This window comes from Myxine glutinosa, unplaced genomic scaffold (assembly GCF_964187855.1).
Source record: "Myxine glutinosa unplaced genomic scaffold, kmMyxGlut1.1 SCAFFOLD_473, whole genome shotgun sequence".
In the NCBI taxonomy this organism is placed as follows: Eukaryota; Metazoa; Chordata; class Myxini; order Myxiniformes; family Myxinidae; genus Myxine; species Myxine glutinosa.
The window spans coordinates 142,091-167,500 of NW_027616570.1; the positions used below are offsets into that span (position 1 = coordinate 142,091).

Consider the following 25,410-nt stretch of genomic DNA (forward strand, 5'->3'; position numbering starts at 1 on the left):
GATGATTGATGGCTGCTTGAAGACCGTGCCAGTTGGCCTGAGTGAAATGCCAGACTCGTCGACGCTGAGCAGGCTCCCTGAGGATGGTCAGAGAGATGTCCACTTTAACAAGGACATGATCAGATGGTCCGATTGGAGCAGAAGAAGAGCAGCAGACATTTTCAGGGAAGTTAGTCATAACCAAGTCCAGAAGAGAAGATGTTCCGTTGACTGAGATCCGGGTCGGGAAATTGACAGATTGTGTCAGTCCCAGTGAGTCGCAGAAGTCCTTTGCTGAGGAGCCATGGCTGGTGAGAGAGGTACCCACACCCAGCCAACTGGCATGATGACAGTTGAAATCACCACATATGAGGAAGAGAGAGTTGGGATGCGTCGATAGAAGTTGGTCCATATTATCAGACAGCGAGATGTAGATGGAGTCATCACTGTTTGGTGGACGGTACAACACACATATGAACAAGAGGTGGGAGCGAAGGGGAAGCCGTAGCCAGAGGTATCCCTGGGGGTGAGGTGGAGAGAGTGCAGTGCAGGGCGAGTGAGGAAGAGAGTTTTTGATAAAGATAGCAACCCCGCCTCCAGGACGAGGCTCAGGTCTATCATACCGGAGGAGGGAGTAGCCCGGGAGAGATACTAAGGAATCAGAGACATCATAAAGGAGGAAAGTTTCTGTTAAGCAGATCACGTCTGGTTTGACAGAAGCAACCTGTATGGAGAGATCAGTTAAGTTTGAACGAAGGCCCCGGATGTTTGAGGTCCATACCGTTAATGAAGAGGAAGGGGGAGCATCAGATACAGAACAGGGGGGAGGAGGGGTAGGGTAAGATGTGGAAGAGGTGGAAGAGGTAGGGAGAGCTGTTGAAGGTGTGTCAGAGATTTCAGAATAGCTCGGAGAAAGGGAAGGATGGTGCGGACAAAAGGTTTGATGGTGATTGGGTGAGGCACAATGAGGTGTTATTTGAGGAGGGGGAAGAGCGAGGCAGAAGGTTGGGGGAGATGGAGGTGAGAGTTGGAAGGGGGAAGAAGCGGGGAGGACGCTTTGAGGAGGGGGAGTGAGAGGGGGGAAATTGAGAAGCAATGAGGGTGGGGAGATTTGAAGGGGAGGGGTGAGGGGGGAGTTTGGGAGGGAAGGGACAAGGGGAGGGATTTGAAAGGGATGGGATATGGGGGAGATTTGGAGGGGAGGGGTGAGGGAGGAGTCTAGGAGGGGGGGGGCGAGGGGCGTCTTGGCGGGGAGGGGTGAGGGGGTAGTTTAGGAGGGAGGGGGCAAGGGGGGAGATTTGAAATGGATGGGTGATGGGGAAGATTTGGAGGGGAGGGGTGATGGGGAAGATTTGGAGGGGAGGGGTTATGTGGAAGATTTGTAGGGGAGGGGTGAGATTGGATTTTAGAAAGTGTACGATTTATGGGAAACGAACATTTATTGCAAAATGAGTTTCTTGTGACCTTCGAGTTAAAAATACGTTTAAGGACGCTGGATGGAGGATGGAGTGCAGGAGAGTTTAGAGAATGTAGAAAAAAGGCACTCTAGGAGATGGATATTTTTTTGGGGATGAATTGATTTGGTGAGCAAGTCGAAAGCAGCCTTTTAAAGAAGAAGAAAAGGGTGTTATAAAATATGACGGAATACATAACTTGAGGGGAAAGTGTAAACATTGAAGGTTAATAACAGTGAAAACTATCTGGGGAAATGGGGGAGAAACACGTGGTCGAAGAACGAACGAACGAATAAGAATGAATAAACGAATGAGAACAGAGAAGGAAATGTTTTTTTTTTTTTTTTTTGTTTTTTTTTAGTTGAGATTTACACAAGGAAGTAGGCTATGGGTGAAAATACTGGGAATACAGAGAACGAAAGTTATTGGATCACAAACGACGGACCGCTGAGAGAAAAACAAAGCCTCAAGGTTGTACAGTGTACACTGTACAAGGCCTCAAGACACGACACGAATTAACACGATTTTCAATACAGGTATGAAAGATTTGCACCGAAAAATCTTCGTCGGGACACAATATACGTACAACACCATAAATAAATACAGTTTTAACGAAAATACAAATGGGCACAATCACTTAACTTCGATTTCAAATCGTTCGCGGCAAAGCCAAAGGCCTTGCTCGCGACACGGCAAACAGACGATCAATTTATGAAAGATAAACACCGAGAAACAACCAAAGTTGCACACAATAACTTCACACACCAAAAGATAAATACAGTTTCGACAAAATACAATTGTGAACAGACTTAACTTCGAAAAACGTGAAGACCGTGTGGAGATTCAAAAATCCCTCCCACCGTCTCCGAGATCTCCAATTCATTTGAGCCGTGTGGAGCTTTGATGTATTGTGTAGTGCATTATGTAAAACAAAAGCTGTGATCTGTAAACCGGAAAAATTTGATTTTCTCCCTTCATACTGAAGATAATTGAATGAAATTTTCAACACAAATAGATTTGAGTATTCTGCATGGAGTACACCAATCAAATTTCTAATTAAGTGACTTGATTCAATTAATTATTTAATAATTAGTTGAACAAGAGCATCAATTGTGCTGAAGCTCAATTGTCATGGAGCTCGGAAAAGCAAAGTCAACGTCATTCTCAGGTCATGGTTACTTGAGTTCACATTAGTTGGTTGGATGTGAGCTACAATTGAGCTACAGCACCATTGGTGCTCTTGTTCTAGCTGGAATTAAATAAAACTTATTCATTTCAGAAAAATGTCAAGACTATTACCTGTAGAGTGCGTTATTGGAGGCTGGCCGAACTTATCCGATCAATTTACACCAGGTCCAAACTCAATAAATCCAGGAAAGAATATACCCTGTTCCAAGAGTATAATAATGAATGGAAATTTTAATCCATAGCACTCTTGGGTAAGTTTAAATATAGCCGGAAGTTATACATAGCCGTAGTTATACGTAGCCGGAAGTTATACGACAGCCGGAAGTTATACGTAGTGTCATTGCCGATGCCTGTGTGGAAATGGGCAATCGTGTATCGACACGCAGAATGCCAGGGTCTGTATTGATGATGGTTTGCCGACGACATATGGGTACATTCCGGTCGATATAAGTAGCGTTCACAACATACAATACAAACAACAACATGCATTTAAAGGCCATTTTCCCTGCTAGAGCGGGGGTAGCCGACAATGGTGATACAACATACAATCACAACATACAATGGTGATAAAATTTTGTCATTCGGCAGATAAAATATGATTTAAAATGTCAACTTACTTTGATTAGTGTCAATAGTCCAGAAGTATAACTGGTAAGTGGTTGAAATCCGGGCAATTTTAAAATCCTTAGCAAAATGTGAAGACTCGCCGGACATGAAAAATTAAAAATGGAGGCGATAGAATGGAATTTCCTCTACGTCATCAGCTGGAAGTCGAGGGGAATCCCCCTTCATTAGCCCATGAGAAACGTGCTTTCTTGGGGAACCCCCCGAGCATACGTAATCCGGCAAATAAGTAGGGTTGGAGAAAATGGCGATCGCGGATCTCGGGGATTGTAACATTACTACAAGATTTAGAGGCAAACACAGAGTTGAGGCATTGAGCTTTTTCATGTGCGGAGTCAGCTGTGTAGCCATTTGAGGTGAGGGAGGGAATGGAGGGGGAACAAACACCAGAAACAGATTTGACCAGACGCCACCAGGATTTGGAAGAGGGAGACAGATAGGAGAGTTTGGTCTTGAGAACGGAGAGATATTGTTTCCTGGCTCTCCTGAGGGTGGACACACACTTGTTTCGGGCTTTGTGAAAGGAAATGAGATTTCCTTCCGTTGGATTTGCTTTCCAGGAGACGAAGGCAAGTTGTTTCTGGGCAACAGCCTCACCACAAGATTCTGTGTACCATGGACGGGAGGAAGGGTATGACAACTGAAGACGAGATGGGATAAATCTGTGCATGAGAGAGAGCAATTTACTTTGGAAGAATTCCCAGGATGAGTTGATGTCAGAGGCGGTAGAGATGGGAGACCAGTCCAGATGATTGATGGCTGCTTGAAGACCATGCCAGTTGGCCTGAGTGAAATGCCAGACTCGTCGGTGCTGAGGAGGCTCCCTGAGAATGGTCAGAGAGATGTCCACTTTAACAAGCACATGATCAGATGAGCCGATTGGAGCAGAGGAGCTGGAGCTGTAAAGCTTGGAGCTGTAAAGGTCTAAGGGATCTAAAAGGTCTAAAGGTATTAACGGTATCTGCCAATAATATGTAATTAACTCTACACACGTGTGAACAGTTGGGTGACAACATGGCGCTTATAGTTAAGTTCGCCAAACTCTGCTATTATATGGCTCTGCATGTAGCACGTAGCATGTAGCACGTAGCATGTAGCAGTGTCGGTGTTGCCAGAGCAGTTTCCTGGCTAAGGTTTTACAATCCTGTACGAGTCGCTACTCCGACACAGGATAATCGACTGAGTGTGCAGGAATTTGGAATGTAACCAGGGTGCTTGCGATAGCTCTCCTCTTTAACGTCCATCAACTAATGCCACCAGATTATGATTTAACCTCCAATCGAGGGACGGCACACACATTGATGCCTCAACCAACCTGTGAAATGCCAGGATAAGTTTTTTGTTTTTTTTGTTTTTTTTAGATCGGTGGAGATTAGAATGAGACAGACCAGAAGTGAGTGTGCACACCTCTAGGCTATCCTATAAAATAAGATCCCCAGAATAACTGGAATTTATCTTAGAAAAATATAAGGATATAACTTTTTAAAAGCTGGTGTTTTCCTGATAAATATCACTTGTTTGGTAAATTGCAACATGTGCAGTTGCAAAACACGACGTATCGGAGTGAAATATAAGCCACAACATTTTGCTTTAAATGTCTTCCAAGTGATCAAAATGTGATGATCCATTAACATCCGGTGTAAATTTTAGACATCGGATACTTGGTTGGGTATGTGGGCAGCATTTTACCCTGGGTGCGTGGGCAGCGTTTTACCGTTGGTGCTTAGACAGCGTTTTACTACACTACAGCCAGGATGGCTGACGGGACACCCTCTTACAGAAACATGGAGTCTTGCTTAATTATACCAGCAGATAAAAAGTGGTGCAAACTCACTTACATCTTGTGTCCATTCGACAGTTCTGAACTATTGCAGGATCAGAATTGTTCAAACTAGATACTTGATATTGGCAAAAACGTAAACCAGAATGGTATGGCAGGTTTGGAGGAGCGACTATGCTTGGTTCAGAATCGACTAGTGCATCATTCTGGTGGGTCAACATGGTACAAGTTAGGCCTGAATTAGTTATGAACTTGCTGGTGAATACAAAACATTCGTTTGTTCTGACTGTGATGCATGCACGGTTGGCAGGAGCCTACAGCACTAGCCAGGGCAATGAGAGCATTCGCATTGACGTCGCCAAGTACATTGAGCGACGTGATGGCGGAATACCATCAGACCCTGCCAACATCTTTCTGACGGCAGGAGCAAACGATGGCATTTCGGTGAGTAAAACATAGTCCACAGCAGGAGTATTAATTGTTGCTTGGAAAAGTCTCTTCAGGATGTGATTGGAGTTTGTCATGGGCCAAGATTTAATATATCGCACTTTTGTGTTTCTGCCTGTTCCTCCTCAGTTAATGCTGAAACTGCTCATTTCAGGGAGTGGATCTGAGCGAACAGGTGTGATGATTCCAATCCCACAGTATCCCCTCTACTCTGCCTTACTTGCTGACCTTGCAGCTGTCCAGGTCACTTGAACTTCCTTTTGATTTGGTAGAGTAATTGAATGATGCAGATTAGTTGATGATGAGTAGGGTGAGGGCTGTGTATATTCTAATAGCATGTGGTGCACAGCTCTCACTGTTAGGAAAGTAGTTACTGGCAGAAACAAGTATGATGAAAGCCTGTCAGATTTGAACAGCAACCCTAAATGACTGTGTCTGCATTATTTGGCCACCGTTTCTTGAGAGAAGGTGAAACTACACCGAAAAGTCTTTCACAATGGTAAGCTCATGGAAACAAGGCAAGATGAGTGGCGTTTAGATAAGAGGCTCAACAGCTGCTGTTTATTTTTTTTTTTGAAAAGTCACTGATCAAGAGCTCATTGCTGGTCATATGCAGTAATTGCAGCATTTGCTTGCAGGTGAATTATTACCTGGATGAGGAGAAATGCTGGGCGATGGATGTAGTCGAGCTTCGACGGGCATTGCTGGAAGCGCGGAAGCACTGCTCGCCTAAAGTCTTGTGTGTCATCAACCCAGGCAACCCCACAGGTGCTCTAAATAGATTACCTTAAATCTGCCAAATCTGCTGCAGTCATCGTAGGACTTTTTTTTCCTCTCAAAATTTGTTTCACCTTTGATCATGAGAATCTGAAGTCAATGATGAACTCACGATATCAGATGATGCAACGTGTTTTAAATGTACCTTTTGTACGTGCAAAGATGGCAATTTTTGACTCTTCTATATGTCTTCTCTATATACTCTACTATTCTTAATGATGACTCTTCTCTGTCCTCCTACCACTACATCCTCTTCTCACGTCATTGAATGCCTTATCTTCCAAGCTTAAAAATTTCTCAATTGATTTGTTTTAATGGAAATCGCCCCAATCAAGGTATAAAGGCAATCTAGGTAAGGGGCTAAGGGAAGGTTAAATACTCCCCTGCCACCCCAAAACTTGCGTACAAAATATATAAATGAGCACCAATTTATCTTTTCATTATGGGGTGCAAAATGTATTTTTGAAAATTGCTCAAAATGCATGTTAAAGGTTTCTAAAGTTGTAATATGATAATAGGAATCTTGTTATACTGAAGGAGATTAAGGATGGTGAAAAAAATATAGCAGAGGGGGTGAGAGGATCGCACCTCATGTGATGAAATTCATTGTGAATGTAATGTGATTCCGTGTGTCATTTTGAAATCGTTAGAGTTGATGTGCCATTTGCAATTTTATCAGGATTGCTTGTGTTTGTCTTTCAAGTATTGTAATGATTGAGTGAATTAAAGTCTTATTGAGGTCGGTTTATTTACACAACACAACAGTTAACTCTTATGATTTGATAATGACACACCGAATCACATTACACATCTAAAAACATGTTGAAAATGTGTGGCCCTGAGCACCATACACGTGTAACAAATGATTGGACATCCCTGTTGAGATCCTAATTAAACACTTTTTTTTTTTTTTTTTGTATACAAGATCGAGGCTCGTGAAAGAGCGAGCATTAATCACACAGAAAGACAAACAGACACATAAAACAAATAACATCGGGAGCGGTAGACAAGATGGGGAGAGAGGGGGAAGGACACAAACACAACATTTGAGAGCAGGGACTGAGAGACATGGAGACATCGAGAGAACTGTGGGAGGGAGAGGGCTTTGGGGAGGAGGCATGGGAAGGGGGGGGGAGGGTGGGAGAGGTATAAAACATATGGACACTGCCAGGACTTCCAGGAAAGAAGTTGGAATTTCAAACAAGGTGGATCTGGGGTGAATTAGCGGGGGTAGAGAAGATCAAGGTTTTGGATGGGGGAAGATAAGAGATGGTGGTGAACAGCTGTTTTAAAGACCTGGAGGGAGGAGTGTGATTGAAGTGAGTGTGGGAGTTTGTTCCAGAGGCGGGAGAAAAGAGGAATGAAAGAGTGAAGGTGAGCAGAGAGCCGAGATTTCGGCAGTTTAAGCATCAGAGGGTGGCTGGCAGATCTTGTGCGACCTGTAGGAATATTTGGGGGACATTAAATTTATTTATACAATTTATTTATTTTATTTATCCCTGGTGTTGGCTTAGCGGTTAGGGTGCCGGCTTAGGATCCGAGGATCCTGGGTTCGAATCCCGGTCGATCGCTGAATTAACGCCAGGGGAGTTGACTCAGCCTGTCATCCTTCCGAGGTTGGCAAATTGAGTACCAGCTTGCTGGGATGAATGATCACGGTGTGTACCCCGGTTTAGAATAGGTACACCGTATCCCTGCGCAGTGCGCATCGTAAGAGGCGACCAAGGGTTGGGTGTCAGGAAGGGCATCTGGCCATAAAAACATTGCCTCAAACAGGGAACCATGATTGTCATGGGGCCCGCAAGGCTAACCCCCGCTCTAGCGGGAAAAATGGCCTTAAAACGATCATTCATTCATTTCATTCAATGAAGGTATAATAATGTATGTAAAATCCCCTCCCACCCTTCCTCCTCACAACCCTGGCTCCCTCCTTTCTTTTCTTGATTCAGCATTCGTGACAGCCCTTGCAAATTGCAAACCTGCCACAGCAGATTACCTATCTTGCTTGACGTGCAAATTTTTGTGTGTGATATTGCCATTGGCTGCCTCTCTTTTGTTTAATTTGATGCAAAGATTGCCCTTCAGATTGCCATTATCTTTGGTCTACGGCTTTTCATTTTGGTGTTTTGCAATTTTGCTGTTGTCACTGCACGGCTATTTATTCGCCCCCTGCCCCCACCATATTTGATACTGCAGGCCAGGTTCAGAGCAGACAATGCATTGAGGACGTGATCAGATTTGCTGCAGAGGAAAACCTTTACTTGATGGCAGATGAGGTGTGTGTGTTATTAGTGGGAATTAATGTCTGTCTGTCTGTGATGTGATGATGTTCTAATCTTGAATCAATGGGGATGTCGTTTTATTCTATAAATATGCTCAATTTAAATTCCTTTAAGCCTTTCCACCACTTTGCTGCATGAGTTCTACCACCAAATAATGGATTTATCAAACTAAAAGTTGATAAGAGTATACTTACCATCATGGGAAATTCTGTGTCACTTTTCAGAGCAAAATGCCTTTTATTCTGATAAAGGCCTAACACTCAAGGCCTCATCCCAATGTGGTGAAAATACTTTGACTTTTAGTTGACAAGTTGATTGTATATCTTGTTCACCAACGCAAGCTGGCAGCATTCACAGGTAACCAGTATTCTATTGCCAGACTAAATCCTCGTCTTTAGATCAGGTCACAGGAAGTAGAACAATGAAAAGCGGACGTCACTAATGTCATCGCAAGCACAGATTTGCTTTCATAATGAAAAGGGCATCAATTCGGAAGTGTATAACGTCGCTGAGATTGTAAATCTTAAACTGTATGCCAGATATTCACTTTGTGTAAATAATAATGTAAATTCGGTTAGTAGTGGGGCGGCTTAGCCCAAATATTCAAAAGAATTGTGCATTTTGTGATACAAGCACCAAATTTGGCACAAATGTACATTAATATGTTGCGAACATTTTCAGATATTGGGCCACTTGAAATTCCGTAATTTTTTTTTTCAAATTTTTTCAAATTTCGTAATTTCAAATTTTTCGGGTGACACCGTCACAATTTCGGTCTTCGAGGCCGGCCGATAGGCAAAGTGTGACCGGAAGGGACGAGGTTCTCCTGACCACGTGGCCCTCGATCTGGGAAGCGAGAGGCGTTCCATTAGTGGACGCGCCCCTCACGCCCGACTTTTGGGCAGCCCCGGCAGGCCGTTTGTTTTGACGTTCCGTGACAGGCCCCGCACCCCCACCTCCGGGCCGACCGGAAGCTTGTGCTGAGTACATCATACCTGAACAACTCAGTGAGGCAGAACACAGCAGTGCACACCAGGGTGACCCCTTCAGTGCATAAACCAATTAACCTGTCCACTGCAGGGCATATAGAAATGAAGTTATTTTCTGCATATAATAATAATATAAGTTCAGTTCTATATAACAATTTCTGTTATCACCACTACCACTACAACTACCACTACTACAATCTTTGTCTGGAATTTTGTGGACTAACAGACAAACAGACATACAGACAAGCTGGGATCAAAACATTACCTCCTTCCACCATTGAGTGTAGAGGTAAACATCATGGAAATTATATCATGCCCTAGATTTAATTCATGCTTACCCGTGTATTTGCTTCACTGGTTCACAAGGTCTTTTGCATACATGTAATTCAGACTCTCGTCTTCATTGCTGACCACACAATGTTCGCAACATATTAATGTACATTTGTGCCAAATTTGGTGCTTGTATCACAAAATGCACAATTCTTTTGAATATTTGGGCTAAGCCGCCCCACTATATCGGCCGGCCTCGAAGACCGAAATTGTGACGGTGTCACCCGAAAAATTTGAAATTACGAAATTTGAAAAAATTTGAAAAAAAAATTACGGAATTTCAAGTGGCCCAATATCTGAAAATGTTCGCAACATATTAATGTACATTTGTGCCAAATTTGGTGCTTGTATCACAAAATGCACAACAGGTTTGCTATGCTGCTACACTATAGGGGATTTGTATCGGTGATTTCCACAGTGGCCTGCAACCTCATGTAGATAGTCGTGGATTGAAGAAACAGCCATGACAGATCTGCATGTGGTGACCAATGGTATCAGCTTAACGCCTTGACAAATCTTTCCATAAGAACTGTGCAATTGGCCTTGGCATGTTGGTGGGTGACTGCAGAGAGTTTAAGCAACTAGCAAAGAGCCCGTCCTTACAGACAGGTTAATTCCCCCATTTACAAGTCTATGGAGTAATTTATTATGACTTCCAACACCGCCTTGCACCAGGTAGCACCATTGCATATGATGCACATTTACAAGAAGAGAATTGGCATTCTCCCCACACCCTGAACCCCTCGGACGATCATTCTTTTCTTTTTTAACACCTAATAGCAACATCCTGAGTACAACAGCAGTTTTCAACTCAATCTGTCCAGTGGTTCTGGAGTACACAGAAGTAAAACAAACACACAAACAGTATGATATTATAGAATGATAATTCCCCTATTTCCCTGATGTCTTTGGTTTTCAGGCAGAGAAATGGAGTGTATAATTAACCCAACCCCTGCACAGCAGGAGACAGGGCTTTTCAATAACTTCTGTGTGTCTGTCTGTATGCGTGTCTGTCCGGGCTGTAACTTTTTTTTACCATTTGAGTTTTGTCCTCAAATTTTCACGAAGGCTTTATTATGATAATATGGAAAAGGCAAATTAATAATTTTGCTAAAAGGTCAAAGGTCAGTGTTACATAAAATCAGCAATTTTCATCCAATTGACCTAAAATTTCAATTTGCCATTTGAGTTTTGTCATCAAATTTTCAAGATAGATTATGATAATATGGAGAAGACAAAATAATAATTTTGTCGAAAGGTGAAAGGGTTAAAGGTCAGACTCACATAAAATCATCCATTTTCATCTGATTTACCTGAAATTTTAAGAATTTACACATTGGATCACTGAATTGGTTCATCAATCAAAAGATTTGAAGCTGATTTTTAGATCAAAAGGTCAAGGTTGCTTAAAATAATCAATTTCCATCCTATTTACCTGAAATTTAAAGAATTTGCATATTGGGTCACTGAATTGGTTCACCAATCAAAAGCTACAAGTGGATTGTTTTTATGCCTCCGCCAACGAATTTGCCAGAGGCGTTATGTTTTCAGGTTGTATGTCCATCCATCCATGATAGGTTTTCATTACCGCGATAACCTCCGGTTCCGGTTCTGCGGGTGAGGTAGTGTTCTTCCAAGCTCTCCACATCATCGAAGTAAAGTATTTTCCCGTTTTTTTTTTTGTCAAAACTGTACTGTGTATGTGTCTACTGTGTGTTTCTAGTAAGATATCAGTTGTAAATCGTGCATACCTGTGTGTAATCGTCGTTTTGTTTGTGCCACGTTTCCAGGTCTGGTCCCTTGAGGCTTCCCTGTCTCATTTGTTGTCTATTTACTTTCGTTCTCTCATTGTATTGCTTTTTTCTTTGTCTTTCTTTTCACCCCATACTGCCCCCGAACATCTTACCCTTTGTCTAAAGTCTTAATTAAAAAAAAAAAAAAACTCCAAAAAATCTTAATTCCTTCTCTCATGGCTTCCCCTCCCCCGATTGCGACCGCGTTTTGCTCCACCCGTTTTTCTCTCCCTCCTTCATAACTCAATCCTGTCCAGCCGATACCTTTCCAATTCTAGTTTTCACCATGCTCCTTCAACCTTTCACCTTCTCAGATCCACTTTCACCTAACCTTCAAAAAAAAAAAAAATTAAAAAACGTAAAAAAATAAGAAAAATACAGTAATTAAAACATATTACAAGAAATAAAATACTGTACATAGTGTACAGTAGAAGAGTAGACAAAGAGACAAAGTCGTACGTATGGAAAACGCAGATGCGGCAGCTTCCACTTGCGCTAGTTACCCACGTAATGGGTAACTGTAATGCTCTTTCTGGCTGTGCAGTACATTCATCATCGTCATCACCTTCATCATCAGTACTGCACAGCTAATTCATCATCATCTTCATCACGCAAGTTGTAGTATTGAAGAGCCGGGGCTCTTGCTTGATACGGACGAAATGACGGGCAAGACACAAACTCGTCCGAGAAGATATTTATTCTCAAAACCAACTCGGGAACACTGAAAAGCCCGTTTATCGGGCTGCATTATAAAGCACAACCAGAAACCGAAAGACACGCCTCTCAAGCGTGGCGAGCTTCGGTGGTCACGTGATCAACAGGTGTAGCTGATTATACCCGCACGCGCAGCACGCTTTAGCGGTCACGTGACCAGCCACTCTGGCGCCGGGGATCCCCGCCGGTGACGTCACCGGCTGGAGCAAGGAGATTCTGATGCTGGTCTTGCTTGGGGGACCCATGGGTAGCTACAGTATCTTCAATGGTGAGTATCCATTAGAATTTTATATGTTGTTAAAATTACGTATGTTTAAGAGTGTAAAAAGTGTTTAAGAGTATAGGAAGTGTTTATAAGAGTATGGGAAAGGTTAATACGAGTGTGGGGAGGGTCATAAAGCTTTAAAATATATATAAATAATAAAATAAAAATATGGTCGCTACTTCGCGGATTTTCGTCTATCGCGGGGGGTTCTGGAACGTAACCCCCGCGATAAACGAGGGATCACTGTATATATATATATATTGTTGTGGATATGAGAATGGGTTTTTTTTTGTTGTGTAAATTGTTGTAAAAATATCGCCCTCCTTGCTCCAGTTATGTATAAAGGTCAAAGTGCGTCCCGTAATTAGTTCATAAGCACTCACGTTAGCCAATCATAGATTTCCCCCTTGTTTGACAGTTATTTCCTTATTCTGTGTATTAGGCTAAGGATTTGTCTTCCATTAATTGACACTCCATTGCACCGAATTCAAATAAATAGATCCCCTTTTATTTTCATTCCCAAAGCCCCATTCCCAAAGCCTCGATTGCCAACTGCATTCGCCGCCATTGCCATGTGCTCCGGCTCGGAGAAGAAGGGCGTGTCTCCACCTCGTCATAGAGGGGAGGAGTGAGCCAGCCCCGAACAACCAACCAAGCACGAGGGGTTTGGTTTGAGAGGGCGGAGGAAGAGCGATCGGGGAGGTTCGAAAAGGTTCAAGGGTGGGGCTATATATAACCCATGGGAGACGCCCCCACCTCAGATGAGTTCTGAGTTCTGCAAAGAGACTAGCTTCAGAGAGAAGTGCACGAGGAGGGAAGAGAAGCGAGAAGGAAGCCTCTGAGACAAGTGCGACAGAAGCGCGGGGGAAGCCTTTAACACAAGTGCGCGAGAGAAGCGCAGGGGAAGCCTCTGAGAGAAGTGCACGACGTCGCCCTGCTCGCTCCCAGCCTGACGAGGCCCGGCTTGCTGTGCGCCCTGCCAAGCCTTCCAGCTTGTGGTCCGAGCTGAACCTTCCTCCCGGTCCAGCCAATCGTTCCTGCCTCCATTCCCCATTCGTGTGAGTCCGTCTTTGTTTGTTCTGTCCCTGGGTTAATTAAGACTGTAATAGGTAAGCTAACGATTTCACTGTCTCTCCTGTATATAACCTTGACTGCTCCTTTTGCTTTAGTGTGTGTAAATAATAAATCCTGTTATTCCTCTGTACGTCTCCTTCCTCTTCTTCACATCCGCGTTGTCTTTGTCTTTTCCCCATTGAATATCTGTGGCGCGATTTTGGCCAACGTTCAGGAATCGGGTTAGTCGGGGTAACTGTTCGGGTATGGCGGCCATCCGCTCGGCCAATTAACATCCTAGCCGCGTCCGTAACAATTGGTGCCAGGAGCGAGAACGGACCTGAAGCGCTTCGTGCGCTCAAATTACGAGTGGGTCGAAATTTGTTTTATAAAATCTTAAATTGAACATCGTGCCATGGATAGTCAAGGTGGCGGGATGCCGGTGGGGGCACTAGAAGAGGGGTTAGGGGTAACCCAGGATCAGAGGGAGGAAATGGAGGAGGAGAACAATGGTGAAGTGGTTGAGGAGGTTTCAGGTGCGCAAAATGGCACCCTCGCGCACGTGGTTGTCGCGGCACCAAATTTAGCCGCGCCCGTGGTCGCAGCAGACTCGAGTACATGCGAGTCTTTATGATTCAAATGATGGCAAAAATGGATGCCCAAAGTAATAAATCCACCCGAGAGCGAAGAGAAATGGGTGGCCAATTGAGAGACGGGTTAAACAATATGGGAAACAAATTTGAGGGGTTAGACAATAAATTTGAGGGGTTAGACAATAAATTTGAGGGGTTAGACTAAATTTGAGGGGTTAGACAATAAATTTGAGGGGCTAGACAATAAATTTGAGGGGTTAAACAACGGGATAAAAGAGGTGAAGAATGTGTTAACGGGGTTGGAAAATAGAATGGCTGCCCAGGAGAACCAGATGGAAGGAATGAAGAATGGGTTAATGGGGTTGGAAAATACAATGGACGACAAATTGCGGGAAGTAGGGGAGCAATCCGCCCGGGAAATCAAACGGATGGGGAACCAGATAGAGGAGGTGAAAATCGGGTTAGAAACCAAATTGGATGCCCAGAGGGATGAGTTGGAACAGATGAGGGTGGCATCTACCAAAGAGATGGGAGAAATGGGAGAGGAGATCAGACGAGGAGTAAGCGAGGAGGTCTCGGGGGTACGCGAGGAGGTAAAGCGAGGTGAGAAGCATATGGAGAAAGAGATGAGGAATAATACGGCTAGGTCACAAGGGGGCATAGAGGACCCGACGCAGGAGGTGGAACAGCTGACGGTGGGACAGATGGAGTTAGTGGAGCAGGTACAAAAGAACACTGCGGTACTAGGAGGGCTAAAGGCGACACAAAAATAACTCAAAAATGACTTGATAGCGACGAAGAGGGAATGTCAGATGGTACGTGAGGGACTGACAACGAGGTTGGACGAGGTGACTGAGGCAATGGAGACGAAGGACCGAGAGGTGAGGACGCACATAGAAACGGTTAAAGTGGCGTTGGAGGAAGAGATAGAGGGGGCGCACCGGGAAATGAAGGAGGTAAAGGGAAAATTAGAGGAAGTGGAAGAGGGGGTGAGTGAAATTAAGAAGAGACGGAGGGAAACAAAAAAAGAGATAAAGGAGGAGGTGATGGATTATGTACAAGGTCTGTGCTCAAATCATAATGATGTACTTGCTAACCAAATAAAGAGTTTGCAGGTGGCGAAGGAGGTGCGGAGACGAGGTGCCAAGGTGAGTGGCGATATATTCGGAAATGTATATGATGTGAGGGGAGCTTCAGTCGGCTTGGGGGTTGGTGTGGACCCGGGTGTTCGTGAGAGGCCGCTGATGAAGTGTGTGACAGGTACGGAGTACGAGAGAGGAGGGGTGCGAGAATGTCCGACTCTGGGGTGTGTGAGGAAAAAGTACGCGCCGAGGAGTGAGTGTGCTGTCGAGAGTGAGTTGGTCGTAACGCGTGTGCGAGGGGGCACATGGAAGCGCGTAGTGGGGAGTGTTACAGGGGATGTAACGGGAGCATGCACACCTGTGGTGAGTGTTACAGAGGGTGTAACGGGAGAGTGTGCGCAAGAGGATGCGCGAGAAAGGTGTGTAACGGACGGGTGCATGAGGAAAGAGTGCGCTGGCGAGAGTAAGGGTGAGTGCGCGACCGAGTGTGGAGGTGAGAGTAGTGAGAGTGACACGGAGCGTGAGTTGGTTGTGGCAGGTGAGAGAGGATGTACACCTGGAATGGAAGGATGCACACCTGGAATGGTAGAGCGCGTATGGGAATGCACGCTGGAGTTGGTAGTGAGGCACGTGGTTGCGTGTGCAAGTGAGAGCACACCTGTGGTTGTCACAGAGGAGGTGACCGAGGAGGGGGCGCAAAGAGGTGTGTTGGTGAAGTGTGCGAACGACGATTGTGTGCAAAGGTGTGCGGTGGTCAGGTGTGTGACAAAGTCTGTAAGCGGCATGAGTGTACCTGGGTGTGTAAGGGAAGGTGCAATGACTAGGAGCATGGGAACGGCTGGATGTATGAGCAAGGAACGGGCTGCGGGGTGTGAGCATGCAAGTGGAGCATCGACGCTAACCGGGTTAGCGGTTAGAGCGACGTATAGCCGAATCGGGCCTTCGGTGCGAACCGGGCAGTTTTGCGTGCCGCGGGGATCCGCGGCGGTTTCGAAAGAACCGCATGGGGGCGATCCACGCCGGGCCGCGCTTTGAACGGCCGCGTCCGTGCTCCACTAAGCGGAACGAGCGGTCCGGTAGGAAGGGTCGTCATGGCGACCCCTTTTTGTTGAGGCGTTCCGGCAGGGCGAGATCGGGCCATTGGACGGCTCTGTGCCGAGATGGTGCGTGGGATCTCGGCCCGGGTAAACCTCCTTCCCTGCACCGAGTGCCGGACGGATCCAGCCGCCGGCACCAAGCAACCCGCATTCATTGCTCGGCTTTGCGAAGCCGGGCTTTAGAGATGAATTGGCGCACCGAGAGGCACTAGTGAGTAGACTGTGATGATGAGGATAGTGTTTTGGACCCGAAATTAGAAGAAAAAAAAAAGCAAAATTTGATGATTGGCAAAGGATTGGCAGAGTGATGATTGGCAGATGATTAGTGGAGTGATTGGCAAATTTTGAATTAGCTGGAATTTGGTGTGCAAAATTGGTAGTGAAGGGGCCCGATGTGGTGGGATGGCAACTCTGCCATCTCTCACAACGGGGGCAAAGGAGCACTAGTCTTATGGGGTTTATGGCAGTGAAAACTAGCCCGGGAGGGTTAGGATATAATGTGTAGGGACCTAGAGATGACAATAGGTAACGGTAAGGTTTAGGTAGTGACAATGATACCTGTAGTGGGGACGCCGGTAGATTAGTTTGGATTATAATGACGAGGGAGCGCAATAAAGTAAGGGACGACTGGGAAGCGCGAGTTTCAGAGGGGAGTAGTTAGATGAGATGATGCCGTGTGTTCGAGAATCGAGTTGTATTGAGCGTGGAAGTGTATGGAGCAGTGAGTGAGGAACAAGTGAGATTGCACAGGTGTGCAACTGGACAGGTATATGGAGCAGTGTTTGAGTGAGTGATAGTGATGTGAGTTGTGCTGACCCAAATGGTCCAGGGAGGAAGGAGGGTGCAGGTGGCACCAGGAGTGATTGCACAGGTGTGCAACACCAGGTGAATGGAGAACAGGTGTATGGAATAAATGGTCTGGAGTATATGGAGTATTGGAATGGATGGTCGTGGAGTGAGTATGGTGGAAACTGTGGAGTGGAGTGGATGGTGCGAAGGTGTGAATGGGGGAAGGATGGACCCCCATCACGAATACACGGGGAGGGTAGTGTAAGTGTTAGGTAGAGGGTACAGGTAAATTGTGGTTGGATATTGGCATCTGTGGTGCGTGTGGAAGAATGGTACTTGGATGGGTGCATTAGTGTTGTGGAAATGGCTGGGCGTGTAGCCTGTTAGTGTGTGTAGTTGATTGGGCACTCCACCACTGTGAGGATGTCGGCCAGGTGAGGCCGCAGGTGGGCTCTGGGAGCCGGTAGAGTTGTTGTGGATGGGGCCCGAGGACCCGGAGGACGGACCCGGGTAGCCCAGTGCCAGAGGGCACCAAGGGGTGACAGAGCCAGGAGGGGCCTTCCCCAATTAGATAGGTTAGGGTGAGGAGTTAGGTAAGCTCGTGTGGCAACTGCAGTGGTGGAGGTGTGCAGGTGGGTAGGCCTGCTGGGAGAGCTACACGCCCCAGTCCTGAAATTGTGCAAGGGCACAGGGAGTTGCATCGGGGGAGTGAGACCCCAAATTGAGGAAGCACCACAGTTTGGTCAATGGGAATTTGGTTCTTAAAACCACATAGAGTAAGATGGCCAATGGTTTGGCAGGGAAAGACCCCGGGTAGTGTAAAAGTGTGTTAATGTCATTTAGAAGGTAGTTAGGATTAAGAATCTCCTCGCACCATCTGCATCCACTCACCTGAGGTAATGATGGTACTCCACACCATGCCCTGGTTTGTTGGTTTTTCTTATTTTAATGTGCAAATGTTTTGGATTGTGAGACGCATCATGACGTGGGTGTGACATTGTGCTGTGTTCCATCTCTTCCTCCTTATGAGGATTGATGATGAATTGGGTGATGGCAAATTTTGGTTAGAGGGATTGTGGTGACGAATTTGCTGTAGGAGAAATATTGGGGAGACGTGACAGTAGTGACGAATTTGTAAATGTGTAGATTGTTGTAAATATGTGGTAAGGGCAAGGGTAGAGTAGGTGACGGGGGGTGACGTACGGTAGGGACGAGCTTTTCTCCGCTCCGTCTCCATACGCACCTTGCCTTGCATTGCCTGTATTGATGTGTACCCTTGTGACCTTACCCCTCGCTCATCTGTCTTTTCCCCCCTTGTCTCCCACATGAGGACTGTGCGCCACTGGGCGCCGAGGGGAGCATGCGAGAGTCCGCCATTCGGCGCCCGAACCTCTCGCAACCACAGCTGTCTGCATCGATGCACCACCTTATGGACCACATGTCTGTGGCTGAGCACCACTTATGGACCCCATCGGTTGGGGCAGGGCCCCTCTGCTGGAACAGGCCATGAAGGCCCGAAATCTTGTTGGCGGACCTTGATCACAGGGCACCGATGCCCCACAGGTGAACCACACTAGTCGGCCCTGTGGGCCATAAATAAATAAAAACGGACACGGTCGGTGCATTTTATTTTATGTGCAAATAGGCCGCCAGCAAAGAAGATGACAACACCTGGAAGATAGCAATAGCCAGCAGAGGGAGCCGAAGAGCAAGAGACCACCAGCAGGGTTTGTCCGTTTATTTTTTATTGAACTGTGGTGACTGTGCACCGATTGGTGCTTGAGGGTGCTTTGGTGCGTTTTTGGGTGCTTTCATGGTGCATCGATGCAGGGCAGACTGTCTCCCCCCCCAAAAGAACGATCACAGGTCCTGGGTTGCGTTTTGTAAATAAAGTAGTCATTGTAAATAATGCGCCCCCACCGTAAATGTATAGTTTGAAGACCAATTCCGCAATTCGGTTAGCTGTGGGCGTGAGTCTGTTAGGTGGGGTGCAATGGAGCAGCGGGACATATTTATTTATGTTTTAAAACTGTCACACTCAGGGTCAGGTTAAATGTAGAGGGAACTACACCTATGTGCCACACTAAAAGTCAAGGTAAGAGGCCCGGGACGTGCCTAAGAGGAGGAGGGTGCAGTGTTGTGGATATGAGAATGTTTTTTTTTTTGTTGTGTAAATTGTTGTAAAAATATCGCCCTCCTTGCTCCAGTTACGTATAAAGGTCAAAGTGCGTCCCGTAAGTAGTTCATAAGCACTCACGTTAGCCAATCATAGATTTCCCCCTTGTTTGACAGTTATTTCCTTATTCTGTGTATTAGGCTAAGGATTTGTCTTCCATTAATTGACACTCCATTGCACCGAATTCAAATAAATAGATCCCCTTTTATTTTCATTCCCAAAGCCCCATTCCCAAAGCCTCGATTGCCAACTGCATTCGCCGCCATTGCCATGTGCTCCGGCTCGGAGAAGAAGGGCGTGTCTCCACCTCGTCATAGAGGGGAAGAGTGAGCCAGCCCCGAACAACCAACCAAGCACGAGGGGTTTGGTTTGAGAGGGCGGAGGAAGAGCGATCGGGGAGGTTCGAAAAGGTTCAAGGGTGGGGCTATATATAACCCATGGGAGACGCCCCCACCTCAGATGAGTTCTGAGTTCTGCAAAGAGACGAGCTTCAGAGAGAAGTGCACGAGGAGGGAAGAGAAGCGAGAAGGAAGCCTCTGAGACAAGTGCGACAGAAGCGCGGGGGAAGCCTTTAACACAAGTGCGTGAGAGAAGCGCGGGGGAAGCCTCTGAGAGAAGTGCACGACGTCGCCCTGCTCGCTCCCAGCCTGACGAGGCCCGGCTTGCTGTGCGCCCTGCCAAGCCTTCCAGCTTGTGGTCCGAGCTGAACCTTCCTCCCGGTCCAGCCAATCGTTCCTGCCTCCATTCCCCATTCGTGTGAGTCCGTCTTTGTTTGTTCTGTCCCTGGGTTAATTAAGACTGTAATAGGTAAGCTAACGATTTCACTGTGTCTCCTGTATATAACCTTGACTGCTCCTTTTGCTTTAGTGTGTGTAAATAATAAATCCTGTTATTCCTCTGTACGTCTCCTTCCTCTTCTTCACATCCGCGTCGCCTTTGTCTTTTCCCCATTGAATATCTGTGGCGCGATTTTGGCCAACGTTCAGGAATCGGGTTAGTCGGGGTAACTGTTCGGGTGTGGCGGCCATCCGCTCGGCCAATTAACATCCTAGTCGCGTCCGTAACAATATATATATATATATATATATATATATATATATATATGTATATATATGTATATATATGTATATATATGTATATATATGTGTATATATGTATATATATGTATATATATGTATATATATGTGTATTAGTCTAGTAGGAAGACTAGGTCCCCCTGCACCCCCCGGAGATATACTTCTAATCAGTGTTTCTAGATTGGAAAAAATGTGTAGAAAATGACTAGCTATGGCCCCAAGCTGAAAAAATGTCCCACATACCATTTTTATGCAAATTACTGCTGCCATTATCAAAAAAACGATTTTTGACATATCTCAGCCAATATTGCAGATAATTGAAAAATGACGGTGTCTAGACCCATGTTTTGAAGGGCATAGATCATGATAGAACTATTCATAACATGATTACATGTGTCTATGGTATACTAGTATGCATATTAATGCTGTAATTACAAAATAATCAGTTTTACAAATGATAAGGATACGTTAATACTGCAGATAACTTAACATGGTACATAAGGGGTCTAAACCCAGGTATTTTCAAGGTTAAATGTCAACAAGATGCTCCTGAGTCTTGCATAGGGGCGGGACATTGGCAGTAACATTGGTACCACTCAACTTTTCTTCCCACCATTGACTTTGTATTGCGAGAGATTTTCACTTGCTTATTTAAAGGTTTCTCACCCAGCCCACGTAAAATCTACCAACTCCTGCTGTTAACTCCCAAACATATTTTTTTATGTTATCCAATCACAGTGCAGAAATGACAGACTAGAGATCCAAATTAGTGCTGCTATAGCTGCCATTTTACATTTCCATCCATGTAACATGCGCGCTCGCGCGCTCGTATCAATTGGTAATGTCGCGCGCTCGTATCAATTGGTAACGTTGATGTTATTGAATACCTCAGTTGAAAGTTCAGTCTTCCATTCCATCTGTGTGTTGTTCTTGGTATTCATCCTCCAATCTAGGCAGGTAAGATGCTAACTATAATGTTACTCACACTCTTGACTTCAGTTTCTGCATGAAATCATAAACAGGCAGAATAACAGCTGAGCCAGCTAGCACCATGTTAGCTAACGTTAAAGCTAGCCTCATCTATGTACAGTATGTTCCTAATGTCGGTGTAACTTAAACTTTTGTTAATGCCAAACATGAGACATATCTGTTGACTTCTGTATATGAATTGAACCAGAAAGAGGCACGACAGCTGAGCTAGCTACAGTAACTTAGCACAATGTTTCATTGGCCTAGATAGCTAACGTTAGTGTGGAAGAATTTAGATGTTTTAGCTATTAGCACTTTTGATGCCACTAAACATGGTTTAGTCAGCTAAAAAGTACCCTAGTGTAGAACATGACTCAGAACCTCTGTTACCTCACTGAAAACTCAGAGCCTCCTTTCACAGGCACTTTTAACATCATTCGTGATTTCTTATTTGTCATTTAACAGTGATGGTAGACATCGACAGCAAGCATGCCCAAAAGAAAACGGAGTGTAGAACCTGCAGCCCAAAGCTCTCCTCCTACATGCATCCTTCATGTACCATCCATGTCTGATCATGGGGATTTCACGCCCCTCCGTAAAATTAAAGGATCTGCTTCAGAAAAACTGCAACTGCTTCAAAAGATCCGGGATAGACGTCTCAACCAACCGCATGACTCCCCATGTCGTATGCAATCAGTATGTGATCAGATCCCGGCAACTCTTCCTGATGACCTAGAAAGAGTAGGATATCACAGCAAGTGTTATAAGCACTTTGTCCGCCACTTTCATCGTCTGGGAGATGATACAGAACCAGGGCCATCAACCTCATCATGGCATCACTCTCCTCGTAAACCAGGAGGTTCTGCTGAACCCATCTTCCCGCCAGAGTGTATATTTTGTGAGAAAGTTGAGACCAAAGATGCTCATCGCAATACTGAGAGGCCTACAACCTTCCCATCCTTTAAAAACAAAGAAAATGCATGGGAGCAAATCGAAACACGGGCTGAGAAAATGGGTCTCTATCGACTCCATCGAAAGGTGAAAAACAAAGACCTCTTTGCATGTGAGGCCAAACACCATCCGTCATGTTTTAAAGCTTTCCGCACAGCATTCTACAACTATGAGCGTGCGATTCACAGAGCCGAAGCACCAAAGGAGCAGGCTTGCATGTCAGCCGCCCATGAAAAGGCATTCAACTCAGTACTGGAACACATTCAAACCCAGGTCATCCAGCAGAATAAAGTTCTACAGCTTTCTTCCTTGCGCTTGCTCTATGTCGAGGAACTGAAACTGAATGGATATGAGAACTCAAATTATCGGTCAGAGAAACTACTGAAACGCCTACAGAATGACCCAATCAAGGAGCATATCCACTTCACGAAGGTTGATCATGACAAATGTGATGTCATTTCTTTCTGGCTTGTGCACAGCTCAAACATAACAGTTTCCAATGCTCTCGCACGAGCATTCACACTCGGAAGCACAAACAAGAACCAAAATGTTGCCCTCCAACTTCGCCAGGGTATTCTACAGGCTTTCAGAGAGTGTAAAGACCAACCATGGCCACCAACAGCTGAAGACATGGAGCTCAATCCTGAAGACATCCTACCTCCAGACCTTGTCCGCTTTCTCAGCGTGCTAATGACTGGCAAGGAGGGCATCGAGACAGAAAAGGTGAAGCGTCTGGTCTTCTCCATTGGACAAGATCTGTGCCGTGCAGTGTCAGATGGAAAATGGAAGTTACCAAAGCACATTCTCCTCTGTGTGACTGTAAGGCACCTGTTCCGAAGCAAACAGCTCACCACAATACTACACAGGCTTGGACACTCTGAGAGCTACGATTTCGCCTTGGAGTTGGAAACTGCTCTTGCCAAGGTCCTGGATGAAGTCTCAACTTATCGTACACCACAAATTGTGACAGGAGAGGGCAACCTTGTATTCCACTGTGAGTGGGACAACTTGAATAAAACCACTACCAGTGTGCACGGCAGCAACATTGTAAACAGTGCTGGAGGAATCATGGTGCAGGAGGTCAAGCCCGGGTTCGAGAGCAGCAAGGACCGAATGCTACCTACCATCAATAGGTCACAACAGCGTAGCCTGAAGGTCGACACACCAAAAACTCTCCCACCCTTGCACTTTACTCGCGTTGGCCCGAAGTTCCCTGAAGGCTCATCATTCACACCGCCAGCAGAGAATGACACAGTCTATGCCACTACGATGCAAGAGTACTACATCTGGCTCTTCATCAGATACATCGGAAGCTGTGGCCTGCAGCCTGTGCCTGGGCTAGGGGGTTTCACCTCTGCAACTGGTTCTCCCCCACCCAGCAAATCAACAGTCGACTACTGCACGCCTATCCACCAACCGATCACAGACAACGCAGTTGTTCGTGAGCTACTGAAGCGTTCCGAGGCAGCAACTGCTGAGGTGGGTCAGAGATGGGTCCTGAATACATTTGATCTGGGTGTCTGCATGAAAGCCCTTCCCATCATCTGGCGCTGGCCAAATGAATTTGCTAGTCATGTAGTAACGATTGGACCCTTCCACACATCCATGAACTACATCGGGATGCTCACTGGACACAAGATGCGTGGTTCTGGATATGCAGAGATTCTCTTTGAGGCACAACTAGTAACAAGTGGATCTCTCAAAGGTGTTCTCAGTGGAAAGGCCTACGCAAAGTCCCTCTTTTGCCTCAAAACAGTGTGTGAGGCAATGGAGAGGCTGTTGATGGAGAGATTCACTGAGGAGGAGAACATCATGATCTCTGACCCTGCTGTGCTTCTCAGAATGACTGGGTTTGATCTGGATCAGAATGACAGAATGACCTCTCAGAATGATCAGAAGCCCTTGAAAAAGCTGGAGAAGAATCCCAGGTTTCACAGGGCATTCGGTGAACTGGGTGACAACTGGGATGCCAACCCTGAGGTGGAGAGGCAGTTAGAAAAATTCACCTGTGTGATGTACGGCCAGAGTCGCGAGTCATCAGTGGACATTGTCCGTGCCAAGCTGCTACGAAAAATGGTGGGAGAGGACAAGACCCTCACATCCAAGTCCAAGGTTGATCTGGCTCGCCTTCCTCCATGCCAGTCTGCCCTGAAGCCGCACATCCAGCGTGTGAACCACCGCGTAGCATTGTACAAAAGAGCCGATCAACCTATCATCGAAAAGCCAAAACCTTATGAGGAGCAAGGATGGATAAGGACTGATGAAGGACTGTTGAAACCAATGTGGTCCAGTGGTCCCATCCTACCAACCTCACTGGTGGATCTTCTGAACACAGGAGAGCACGAAGAGGAGGAGGAAGAGGAAGGAGAAGAAGAGTTTGACTCTGACGATTTCGATGAAAATGATGATGACTGACTCAGTGTAGAATCACTAATGCTAATGATGTTTATCTAAAACAAGCAAGAGAAGAGTGGTCACATTGAGTGCTAGGACTATTTTGACAGTTGTAATATTTAGAAAAATAAAACTTTGTGTTAACGTCTGTGTAGACGGACCTTAATATGAGTCTATTATTTCGTAAAACTGTGATTATTTTGTAAATAAAGCACTAATTAGCATACTAGTATACCATAGACACATGTAATCATGTTATGAATAGTTCTATCATGATCTATGCCCTTCAAAACATGGGTCTAGACACCTTCATTTTTCAATTATCTGCAATATTGGCTGAGATATGTCAAAAATCGTTTTTTTGATAATGGCAGCAGTAATTTGCATATAAATGGTATGTGGGACATTTTTTCAGCTTGGGGCCATAGCTAGTCATTTTCTACACATTTTTTCCAATCTAGAAACACTGATTAGAAGTATATCTCCGGGGGGTGCAGGGGGACCTAGTCTTCCTACTAGACTATATATATGTATATATATGTGTATATATGTATATATATGTATATATATGTATATATATGTGTATATATGTATATATATGTATATAT

General features: G+C 45.4%; 1 protein-coding gene across 1 annotated transcript in view; it reads left to right on the top strand.

Moving 5' to 3' along the window:
* The window catches only part of LOC137435439 (alanine aminotransferase 2-like), a 125,491-nt gene that overhangs the window by 74,467 nt on the left and 25,614 nt on the right, over positions 1-25,410 (top strand). Inside the window, exons 5-8 of the mRNA XM_078768789.1 lie at positions 5,336-5,469; positions 5,602-5,715; positions 6,111-6,240; positions 8,446-8,525. Of these exons, the coding sequence (XP_078624915.1) occupies positions 5,336-5,469; positions 5,602-5,715; positions 6,111-6,240; positions 8,446-8,525 (458 nt within the window). The remainder of the gene's footprint in view (positions 1-5,335; positions 5,470-5,601; positions 5,716-6,110; positions 6,241-8,445; positions 8,526-25,410) is intronic.